The 12,677-nt window shown below is 46.2% G+C and overlaps 1 protein-coding gene across 1 annotated transcript in view; it reads left to right on the forward strand.

Moving 5' to 3' along the window:
* The window catches only part of MYOF (myoferlin), a 1,388,224-nt gene that overhangs the window by 820,576 nt on the left and 554,971 nt on the right, over positions 1 to 12,677 (forward strand). The window contains exon 29 of the mRNA XM_069611360.1: positions 6,782 to 6,955. Within this exon, the coding sequence (XP_069467461.1) occupies positions 6,782 to 6,955 (174 nt within the window). The remainder of the gene's footprint in view (positions 1 to 6,781; positions 6,956 to 12,677) is intronic.

Consider the following 12,677-nt stretch of genomic DNA (forward strand, 5'->3'; position numbering starts at 1 on the left):
TAGTGTCTGCTGGATACTACAGCCATCCTCGAGGAGTTGGTGTATGAAGATCTCCCTCTCTCTCTGTGACTTCTGGACTCTGGTGTTGTGGCCTGAAATTATGAGGTCGGTTCGGCGTATCTGAATTTGTTCTCAGTCTTGATCTCTGTGTCGAGTTCAGAATGTTTAATTTCTCTTAGGTCGTAGCCTGAGGATCTCAATTTGTCCACCGCCTCCCTCAGCATTTTATTTTACCGCTTGTGAAAAAATGTGCAGTTAAACGCTGCCCATGGAGTTTTCATGCACAAACTCTGATATCGATGTCATCAGAGCGAAGTGACTTCAGGTTCGGAATGTGGTGTAGTAATGTCATGATAGTTTTCCGATTCAGGATAATCTGACCACCTTCTTTCAGTAATCATTCTAATTTGAATGATCGTGACTTAGTTGATCTACCTGCCCTTGATAATTGGGCTCTTTTAGCTTGTCTGTCTTCTTGGGCATCTGAGTTCTACCATTTAGGGAGAGCACTGGAACCTTTTGTTGGCGGTTTAAATTCTCGTTTTATGTATGCTTTCGGTGTCAAATTTGGATTCCAGTGCCTTTCATTTGGAGTAGAGCAATTTCTACTTTTCGGTTCCTCGTCTCTTTCGACATAGGTAGCATTTGACCGTTCTTTGGCAGACCAACTTATTGTTTTCTTCCTATTGTTCTTTATCTTTATTGAATTGAGTTTTTCCACATCCTTTGCTAGGGCCAGATCTTTTTTTGCCTCTACTACAGGTGATTCCGGATTCAGAATAAGCTTCTTGTCAGGTTCTCCATATATTGAGTTTTGCAGTGGTGACAATGTATTTGTATTTTGTTGTTGTTGAAATAATGGGTTAGGGTGTGAGGTCGTTTGGGTGCGGGGGTGCGATAGGAGATTGGATTGGGTAGAGTGGTGTTTGCATTGGAGGCAGGGAGAAAGAGCACTTTAATCTGTGAGTTGAGCATGGGGCAGCATGGCGCTATCCTGTGGTGGATGGCAATGAGACTGTTGGCTATGCGTTTAAAGATTGAAAGAAAGGAAGGAGACAATTGGAGTATCGTCAGCAAATAGATAATGATGAAAGCCAAAGGAGGAGGTGTATATGTTGGAGAAATGAGCCTAGGACTGATCTTTAAGGAATGTTCACTGGAATGGGTGTCTGGGAAGAGCTGCTGTAGTCGCGTTAGCTGTTGTGACAATGGTCTGAGATAGGACACTTAAGTAGTTAACTTGATGCCAAGGAGGGTAAGAGTTTGTGGATCATCACTTCCTCCATCCTTCAGTGTCCAATGCAGTGGAAAGATCTAAAAGGATGAGAATGGAGTATAAGTGGGAATGGTTGGCAGTGGTAAGAGAATTGTTGAAATGAATGAGCGCAGTTTCAGTAAAGTGTTTGGACAGGAATCCAGTTTGGAGGGAAAGAGCAAGTGAGTGTACCACATTGTAGTTGACTACCCTTTTGACAGTTTTATAGTAGTAGGGAAGGAGAGATGTAGGTATGTGCAATCACAGGTTTTTGGTGTCCGCACTTGGTTTATTTAGGAGAGGTATGAGTCTGGCTTTTTTGTGACAGCCTGGGAAGATACCAGTTGAGAGAGAGGTTTAATAAGTGGCGGGATGAGCAGAAGTGACTGGTGCGAGGTCCCTAAATATTTGTACTGCAAAGAGATACATTGGCACACAGGATGGGTTAAAAAGTGAAGGATGAGGGAGAGAAGAGTGTGAGGAAGATCGGGGAACCGATGGAAGGTTCTGCGAGATTGGTTAGGCAGGGGAACTGTATTTTGGTGATTGTATTGGATATGTAGGAGCCCAAGTCTTTGGCACAAAGAGAGGAGGAAATAGACGGATCCTTAGTAGGGCGGGAGGGTTCATGGCCTGGACGGTCCCTGATAGTTTGTGAGCTGAGAGGGGAAACACGAGTACTGGAATATGAAGATTTGGCTATGTAAAGAGCCATGGTCCACGTCCGCCCGTGTAGGCAATGAGGAGAGTGAAGGGGGATCAGTATTGGCCCCAGCAGCATAAGCTGTGACTCATGGTTAGGGAGACCCATGGTTGAAGGCTTGGGCAGGAGGGGGGGGAAGTAGTGGGGAGAGTAGTGATGATGTAAGGGGGTGGACAGTGCATAGTTGATTTCAGTAAAGGCAAAATCAATGGAGTGAGCAAGTGGAGGGAAGTTGACATTGAGTGAGATGATGACTTGGTCAAGGTAAAGCACCATGAACACAGGCTTAAATTTACATTTGGTGATGAATGATGGAGGAGGTGGGAATGGGAGAGTGGAGGAGGAATAGAGATGAAGTGAATGAGTGGTCAGTGGGGGGACAGGTCCATTATGGGAGCACAGCAGACCAAGATGCAAGTTTGTAATATGAGATCAAGAGTTAGCATGGGTGTGGGTTGGAAGAATATGTAGGTACTAGTGAGTTGTTGGAGAGAGTGGTATGAAGTTGGAGCTGTTGAACCTTAGACATCCAATAGAGGTTGTCACCCATTGTGACTCGAGGGACATCGGGGTGTGAGCATTTTGGTAAAGAGGTCAATGTCGGAGAAAAAATAATGGGTGATAAATGAGCAGAATAGCAATAGGGGTGGGAGTGAGGAATTGGACCAATATTTGCTAAGAGACGGGGGTGAATTCAGGGAGGTAAACGGATGCCAATGATGTTTTCTTGCGAATTATGAGACCAAAATCATCGCCTTCTGGAGAGACGAGGGGGGTAAGACATAGGCAAAGAATGTGTTAATGGCTGCATGATGGCTAACCGTTTCATTGTCGACCATCGCTGAGAGTTTGGGATGATGGATTTCAAAGTGATTAGTGGGAAAGGAGTTTTCTTTTTGCAAAGGGATTGCCATTCTGGTGACCGTGTAAGGTGAGTAGGGGAGTGGCGGAGTTGGGAGTAGGTAGTTGTTTGGTAGATTAAGTTAGAGATGGTAAGTGAGAGTGGAGCAGTCTGAGTGGTATTTGTGAGAATAGTAAAGGATGCTGGGCAAGGGGATAAGGAGGAGTTGGGGGATGGGAGGGGTGAAATGGGGCATTAGTACAGTAAGAAACAAAGATTTCCAGGGCCATTGTAGGCAGAGGGCAATTAAAGAGGTTTCAGAGGGGATCACATGGTCCTAGGTGATCGAAAATGCAATTTCTGCAAGCATTGTCAAAGTCAAGAAGTTGGCACCTAACCATGTTTAAAGGATATCTATCATACATTTGGTTAAGCTCAGGACAATTTCTTAACCTCTCATTTGCAAAGCCAGACCTATTGGCTTTGTCAATGTGTATGTTTTTTTTATAATATTGCCTTGTCTTCGGCACAAACAAGCAGTTGATCATGTGAAAGACAAAAACACACATTGCTGAATGGGTTTTGGTGGGTGGAAAGCATGACACATGGAAAGCATGCTTTATCACATTCCAAGCAGCAGGATCTTTCCCTTATTCTCACCTTATTTTCAGCACGTAGACTGTTTTGCTGAGCTCCAATCTGCATAACCACCCTTTGCAAATCCACCCTTACAGTTGTCTAGGAGGCATAGGAGGGATCTGTGCCAATAATGCAGCTTAATAAACCAAGGAATCCCTTGATTTTGCAGTCAAAGCTTGCTTTGTTGCATTTCGCAGAGGGAAACCACATTTCTCCTTCATCTTCGGTAAGTGTTCCTGTTGTGGCTCCTGGCCTCTGCGCTTGGCAGCAAGAGAAAGACTATGTGTTTGGCACACAAGTTCTGGGGTCAGGTTAGGTGGCATCTATGAGCCACCCCTACATACCTCTTGATTTTGGGCTCCTCCTTTGCCAGGCTACTTCTCGCCTATACTGGCACCCGAGTGCAGCCCACTCTGCCAGTGCATTAATGCCTGACTCTACTGCCGGCAGCAGCCACAGGAGCTGCTGGATGCACGCTGACATGTAGTAGCTGCCCCTACTCTCCTTAGTTGTGGCAGCACTAAGACTATTCCCAGCTGAACTGGGCTCTAATGTCAGCCACTTTAAATGGAAACAAGCTCTTTGAGTATTCCGCTTGCCCGTGTAGTGGTCATCTATTCGTTGCTTGACGAACTGCTTTTTCGGATTGGTGATTATGTATAATTTGATATGGTGAGCGGACCATTACATGCCTTAGGATAGTTTCCTAAACATGCACTATAAAGCATACATGAAACCTAGGAGTCAAATGTTAAGGGCATGTTCTTATGCTAGACATCAGGTCATGTTGCCCATCGAGTGTTGTATCTGGGTTATCAGTGCACAGGGTCTGTTGACTGCCAACCTACTTTTTCTTCCTCTCCAACTTCTCTCCCCAATCCTGTTCAGGGCCCCTGATAACCGACATTATGTGAAAGTGGCCATCCCAGAGCCCTGAACATGTACTAAAATACAGTGACACTTGAAAGGCACACACCCCTGGTTGTAGGCTTTTACTCAAATACTGGCCAATCCATGTTGGCGTTTTGATACCAGAGCTGGTATACATTGCATACTTTCCTTGGGGAATTCCTCATCAACCCTCCTTCCACCGAGCAGTGTGTACTTAGGATTACCCTAGAAAAGTGAGGAGTGAGCAGGATGGAGCGTTGATTCCTTTGCAGGATAATCCAGGAGAATTCGACCTGTCGTCAGAGGCAGGCCATTATTAGTTTCTCCCAACTCTCTAGGAGTGGATGGTACAAAGTGGGCCACTAATACTGTGCACATTGCGACTATCCACCCCCTGCCTCTAGTGACAGGAAAAACGGATCTATGTCTCCTCCATTGTGTGCACAAGATTGCACATGTGGATTCCAGCACATAAGGCTGTGTTCTGCAGGTCTGATCTTTATTGCATAGCCCTCTCCCGCCCTGGTCAGGGGGGCCCTGCCGAATACCCCACTGCAACGTAGCACCCTCTTCCCCCCTGCTCCCACCCACTACCCCATTTTCCAGCTGCGGCCTCCAGCAGGCTGCTTCCTGCTCCCTTCCTAGTCTACATAGTGTGGCCCCGGAAGCCTGACACACAGCACGCTGCGCTTTTGTGCTAAACCTTTTGTGCTCCGGGCTTCCAGGTCCGCCCTATGTACGCTGCAAATGGGAAAACACTTAAGAGCTGGTTGCAAAGGTTAGGCCATCATGACATGGGAGAGTGGCTGGATCGTATATGGCTATTACTGCTATGCTACCAATGTTCAATGTTCTGTGTTGACTTTTTGTTAATTTATATTGCTTCCCTCGCCAATCACCTTGTGTTGACCTGGGGGGGGGGGTCACCATCTAACTTAATGGGCCTCATTACGACCCAGACGGAAAACCATGGTGCTAATAGCACTATGGTCCATGCCGGTAACTTACCGACTCCGCCATGGAGAAAGGGGGAATTCCCACCCCATTACAAGGTTGGCAGGACGGTAATTCCCCCTTCCTCCATGGCCCATTCCCATTTTTGCCCCATAGGGCTCAATGGGAATGTGGAAGGCGCCAAGTACGGTACCACAAATTGCGGTACCGTACTTAGCACCAAGGTCCCTTTGCGGGTCCCTACTTTAACGGCTGGTGTAGACCAGCCGTTAAGGTCGGGTCCCTCAAAGGGACCTCGTAATCAGGCACTAATGGTTTAACAGCGCTGCAGCCTTTTACGGCACCGTTAACCCATTAGCGCCAGGGTCGTAATGAGGCCCAATGCCTTTACTTCGTAAACTAGCTGCTTTTTGGTTGCGGCCTGACCATGCCTCATCCAGGGGGAGGGCATTGTAATGGAAGCACCTAGATCAGTACCTACAAAGTCTTGTTAATCGGAGCCCTAATGCATCCATGTAATAGGGATGTCCAAAAAATATTTTGTTCTGTTAAGCCACCTATGTCCTTAGTAAGTATTTCCCAATATGAGATGTAGTAGTGTTATACCATAGTCCTAAATGGGGTTCAAGGTCCCAATGCACTGCTACCCTTAACCTGCGACCAGTGCCCTCAAACAAAATGAGTTAAGAAAGGGAGTGAGGTTGAAAAATACCTCATTTCAAAAAATCTGTGCACGATCGCGCCGTCTGCAGATGTGCTGGGGATCTTATTGGAAGAGATGGGACCGCTGCAGGAAGAAAAGTTCGATTGATCAACTGTGGCAGAGCATTGTGGGACCACTTGGGATTTATTTTAATTGAAAACAATATAAACCTTATTTTCCTACTTTTACCCTATCTGAAAACATTTGAAAAAAGGAGGCTCATCTGGAAACAACGTGGCATTAAATGATTCTGCTTTCCCTGGATAAGATGAACCATCTCTTGTGTTCTTGCAAACCTCAATATATGGGGTAAATAAATGAAAATAATGTCAAGGGGAAATCAAAACCAGTGGGCATTTTTAGCATTCAGTAATATCCTTTCAATCCTGATATGTTGTGTGTGTGTTGCAAGAACAATGTGTGTTGCTACAGCTGGCCTTCGGGGTGGGGCGACCTGGCATAAGCCCCCTGCCACGCCAGCTCGGGAGAGTCTTTCTAGATCTCCCCCGAGTTGGCGTGGTGGGAGAAGGCTTGGCTGGCACCCTTTTGATTTTAAATGCAATCTGCTCTCGGGAGCAGAGTGAATTTAATAACAGTAGGGAGATGATCAGAAAATATTGAAAAATGTGCCCCCCCCCACCCTCCCAATGACCCGAGCACACTTGAGGGGATGGTGGGTGCCCAATGTTTGTTGTGCCACTCAGGGCGCTGCAGCCGCTAAGGACACCCCTGGTGTTGGCCATACGAAAATCTTCTTGAATTTGGTTAATGTGCACCATAATTCCTTCCTTGTAGGAACTCCTTTCTGCAGAGGATATGGAAGGATGGGAATATGCCTCTTTGATTGGCTGGAAGTTCCATTTAAAAGAGCGCAGTTCGGATACATATCGTCGCAGACGCTGGAGACGGAAAATGTCTCCTTCAGACCGTTTGGGTGCAGCAGCCATCTTTAAGCTGGAAGGAGCACTTGTAAGTACTGAATTGTATGATGCCAATCTTTGAAATACAAAGTACCATGCACATAGGTCCTGGAAATGCAGATGAACAGTGAAAATATAATAGTGTGAAAACGGTTGAGACTTTGGAATAAGTATGAGAATTTAAATGGGATAAGCTAATTTTAAAATCAAGCTTCCTCCAAGTATTGTTTACACATTACAGGCATAGCCCAGGTCTTTGGCTTTGGCGAGGTAACACTCTGGCATGGTATTAAGAATTATATTTGACTGCACCTTAAATGTATTTTGGACACTTGCATTTGATAATGTATTGTTTACTGTGCATTGCTAGTAAATGTCATCTGCACGTTGCCTGGCAAATGGTTGCAAGGAGTATAAGAACATCTGTGCCAAGGCCGGAGTTATCACAGGTGTACACAGGGGGGGGTGAAAAAGTCAGCAACTAGACCAGTGCAGTTTTCTGTTGCCTCTACCCTCTGAAGAATCATGAGATTATGAAATCCAAGAAGGAGCAGAGGCATGGAGATGTGGCTATCAGCACTTTTAAACAAATAGAACTTGTGGACCCTGGCTCCAGAATCCTTGTCACACCAGTTTAGTCCATATTTCACTGAATTAATGAAAGACGAGGGAAGTATAATGCTCAAATGTTGACTCTTCATTGTCATATCTTGAATGTCAGACTGGGCCTATTTTGAGAATCCCGAGGAGATTCAATAACTCGCTTCTCTTAGCTGATCAATTTTTTTATGCAAGTTTAGAGCAGCTCTGAGTATAATTTGGATCATCCATTTTCACAGTGGCAAGCTCTCCCTACCAAAGATGATGGAAATATAGGTATTTGAAACCACTAGCCAGCATTGAGTAAGGACTGTGCCAAGTTGACAACTCTTCTCTTATGAATCAGACTGTTTATTCTTTTTATTTATTTAGTACAGGGAAACCCATGTATTTGTGGCACAAAAATGCTTACAAAACATTTTAACATAGCTTTGCAGAGCGGAGAGCAGGTCTCTTTAACAATAAGTGAGAAGATGTGGGTATAAGATCAGATGATACAACGACAAAGTCTGTCAGGCATGATGTAGCAATGGGATAGTGGATGAAGTGTTCAGATTTAGGATGAGGAGGTGAGGGGATAAGTGCCATGGTGTTGTAGTAGGGGGGGTTAGAACAGGGAGCTATGGTGGCATAGAATGCTATGTAAGTGGTTCTTGGAGGAGAGCTAGGAGGTTGGATTTAAATACAGATGGTGAGAGTAGTGCAGAGAGGGAAAGGAAGAGCATTCCAGAGTAAGGGAGTGAGGAGAGCAAGAGGGCGGAAATGAGGGATCAAAAGGGGCACGAGAGGTGGCAAGGAGGTGATCCGATGACGATCGTAGGGAGTGAAGAGAGAGCAAGGGATTGAGATGGGCCGATGGGTAGGGTGGGGCCAAGCCCTTGTATAGATTTGAAGATGATGAGAATGAGTTTATATTTTGCTGTCTCTCGTAGATAACCAGCCTAACTGACTAGGTGGGAGGGTCGAGGTGAAGTGGGGAAGCCAAAGAGTGTACAGATAGCAAAGTTGAAGATTTTGTTGAGAGGTAAAGCATATATGGGAAAGCCATAGAGTAGACTGGCACAGTAGTCCGATCGGGAGAGTACTAAAGAGGAGATTAGGTGCTTAGCAGTGTTTAAGGGAAGACCATGTCTTATTTTTCTGATGTTAAGGAGATCAAGTGTGGCCGCAGCGACAGATTTCAAGATGAAGAGCGAGAAGTTGTGAGATGGGTGCAAGACAACACCAAGGTTGTGAGCAGAAGTAAAGGAGGGAAGGTAGTCCAGAAAGAAGAATAAAAGAGGGGGAGAGGAAGAGAGGGCCTGTTTGGATGGGAAATGTAGAACATCAATCCTAGTGGAGCCGAGTATGAGCGAGTGAGAATCCATCCAGTATTTGATGGCGGAGAGACATGTAAGAAAGGCATGGTGTCAACAGTAAGAAGGACACAAGTGACCACAGTGCCAGGTGTGCCTCCCCCCCGCCCCCGTGCCTCGTCTCCCATTCTGGGTTAAATGTCACAGTCTGATGGTTTTTCGTGCCCTAGATTTGAAAAAGTGGCGTTGAACAATCAACAGATGGGAGCAAGCTACGACGATCAAATAGTAACACAGTCCTTGTAGTGTCTTGTCAAATTTAAAGGGCATATATTAATAAAGCTATTGCCAATCCTTACCTCTAAATACAAATAGTGTGAGAAACAATGTTACGAAAAAGAACAGTGTTCACAAAATGATATGTCGGGAAAGGGAGACCAAAGGCCTGAACATCCCATGTTTTCAGCACAAGACAAGGCGGTACACTCAAGCTTAGCACAGTCTCTGTCTTATCTAGCATGAAGATGTAGTTCAAGCATTAGCATCAGGGCCTTCCAATCCCAAGTCTCTTTGCCTTTCAAAGTCTCTTCATGCGACAAACAAGTCATTTTTCTCTTTCAGATTATCACAAGAACTCAAGTTCTTGGGCGATTCGCTATTCACCTCGGATCCCCCTCAGCTGGGCTCAGATCTCGGATTTCCCTTGGTCGGGCTCAGATTCCTTTTAACACAATGTTCATAACTTTACACAAACTTGTTTTAATCAAAAGCTTTTAGCTGATCTCCCTCTGCCGGGCTCGGACCAACTTCCCATACGATTTCATCAACTATCGAAGACTTTTGAATGTACAATGGGTTTTTGGGTTGCAGGGCCACTTCGATTTCACAATTCTTTATCACTCTTCACATTTGCTACCTTTCAGCTGGATACCTAACAGAGGCTTTCAAATGAGCACCCACATGGTGCCGGACCACTGTCTACGGTACCGTATCTTGGCTTCAAAGTTCAATCACTCATCTGCAGATTAATTGTGTTTGCATCGTTTGCCACATACGCTTCATACACTGTTCTCTTCAGTTTTCATTTTACAATGCTGCCGCTGTCATGATGCCTACCCCCGGGCATCCGGATCAAGCCTATCAGCCCCGGGAGCAGGCATCCAGATATTTAATAAAACTTTAGCAGCCCCGGCTGGGTGCTGTCTGGGTTCAGTCCTGGCGCCATAGGCACCAGGCTCATAGACTTTACTTACCTCATGCAGACCATGCTGCAAATGAATCCAAGCCAACGTGAGGGCTGGATCGGACTATTTTACTACAGGGACTATTTTTTACTCGGGTGTGGTTCTAGGGACTTCTTACCTGGAACTACTTTGGAGGCTATTTAAACCACGCCCGAACAGCAGCACATGCTTCGCATTATTCTGCATCCAGCAGCATAATGCTCACCATGCCTGCAGTCTTCAGCCACGGCCGTCTCGAATCCAGAGCTCCTAGCAATAGAAGAAAGAAGGAAAGGTTAGAATACAGATATTATTTCAATCCTTACCTGAATTCCGGATCCATCACATCTTCGAACTTGAAAAGGACATTATTCTTCACACGTCGCATCGCCAGCTGCAGCGCTGCGCCATACTCGCCAGTCCTCACATACTCGCCAGTCCTCACAGCATTTTTCGATCCGGCGCAGCCTCCATTTTCTTCACCGAATTCCACCATCTAGGGGACAAAAGAAACATAAGGTGAGCCGAGAGAGCCAACAAATACAACCTCTCCACCATAGACTTACCTGACTAACAACCGGAGGCATTATTCTGTAACAAACCACAACTTCTTACGCCGCACCTGTAAGGAGAGGGAAACCAGCAATTTAAATACACGCATCTTTTACCGGACAGTGTTGGGTAATACAGACTCTTACCTGAACACCATCAGCTGCCACAAGACAATCTTCCCTTGGATCCAGCTGCAACACAAGAAAGGAATGTACAAGAGTGAACATCGGACATATTGAACTCTTTGAACTTTATACTTACGGGTTCTCGCCTGGAACCTCAGTCAATATTCATCCGGAACTCTTCCAACGCCTTCAAACCAGTGAAGTAACTGGTATCTACACGCCCCTGCATTCCACGCAGGATGGAGAGCTCATCATTTAAAAACATAAGGAGAATACCTCTACGGGTCAAGCAGACGAGATTAGGCGGTCCAGTCCAGTCTGTCATCTCTGCACTATGCTTCACGTTGGAGGAGGTTGCAGCTGTCCGGGTCCGATCGACGCCCCTGTGGGAGCCAGGTGAGCGTAACAGCCGCTTGCAACCTTGGCTTCAACAGAGACCGGTCTGGTATCCTCAACTCACTGGCTGTGCTGACTTCACTAGTGCTGCTTTGTTGTCGGAGCCAAGGACAGTACCACAGTGGCAAACAATTCTCCCTGCCTTGACTATCAACGCAGGAGAGCCCTGGGTACCTCCGACACACAATGCAGCGTGCTTCAGCCTCAATTCCTGTCTTAAGTTTCCTATTCTCGTAGGTTCATGAAAGTAACAGTCTTTTGTTTAAAAGGTCAAGGGCATCTCCTTTCTTGCAATCCTCTTCGGTTTTGTCGTCTTTCGCCTTGTATAACTGCCATCTTGGACCCACTGCTTCCTCATGTGCTTTGGCTTGCTCAGAGTGTGCTTTTGTGCCCCGCCTTTTATCCATGTGGGGAAGTGTGATGGAAGTCAGGTGTGTGTGTAATGGTCAATGCTTGCCTGACCCTGCCTGACCATTGTACTGGGACATGTCAGGTATGCAGCTCGGGTGTTAGTCCGTTTTCTCTCACAGTGAGCTCTCTGTGAGAAACTGTTCGTGTTGGGAAAGTGTGGGGGGGGGGTTCGAGTTCCTAAGTATCCTCAGGTGGGGTTAAAGATGTTACAGGGAAGGGGATACTGTGCCTCGCCATCCGGGCGTCCTACTTACACTCCCCGAGCACCCCTCACCCAGGTGATCCTCCCCAACTGGTCCACTCCCAGGAACTGGATCCAAAAGAGATGACCGTGTCCTAGCCACCTGAATGACAGTTCCCCTGAGACTAGCGGGTGAGACATATTTAGGAGAGCAAGGAGAAGATCGGAGTGTCATCACCAAAGAGTCGATAGGAGAAGCCATAGGAGGAGATCAAGGTGCCAAGAGCAGAGGTATAGAGAGTGAAGAGAAGTGGACGCAGGACTAGCCTTGGAACACCAACAGTAAGGGGGTGAGTTGTGAAGTAAGGCTGTTCCAGGACACCTAGAAGTGTCTGGGGTGTGAGATATGAAGAAAACCAAGCAAGTGCCTTGTCCCGGATACCTAGGAGAGAGATTGTTGAGAAGGTCAGAATGGTTGATGGTATCAAAGGCAGCAGAGAGGTCGAAAAAAGAATAAGACTAGATGAACTGTAAGCATGACAAGTGGAAGGAATGTAGTTGCTGACATTGAGCAGTGCTAACTCAGTAAAGTGCAGAGGCCGGAAGCCTGATTGAAGAGGATCAAGGAGATTGTGCGTGTCAAGTAACTCAGTGAGTCAGTTGAAAGCTACACTCTAGGATTTTGGAATAGTGAGATAGAGGAGAGACAGGCCAAAAGCTGGCAGGACAGTTGGGATCCAAGCCAGGTTTCTCAAGGATAGGGAATCCAGTAGTCGACTTATAGGATGATGGAAAAGTGGCACTGTCAAGAGAGGAGTTGAAGAGGGCAAGTAAGCTATGGAGCAACACTGGCAGCTATGAGTTTCACTATGTGTGGGATGGAGGGTCGATGGGTGCACATAAAGGTATAGCCCTGAGGATTTCAAGAATCTTATTGGGGTAAGTGGGCTCAAAGGAAGACTTTATTGCAGGAGATGAGGCTAGAGGT

This window comes from Ambystoma mexicanum, chromosome 8 (genome assembly GCF_040938575.1).
Source record: "Ambystoma mexicanum isolate Mex_15411 chromosome 8, UKY_AmexF1_1, whole genome shotgun sequence".
In the NCBI taxonomy this organism is placed as follows: domain Eukaryota; kingdom Metazoa; phylum Chordata; class Amphibia; order Caudata; family Ambystomatidae; genus Ambystoma; species Ambystoma mexicanum.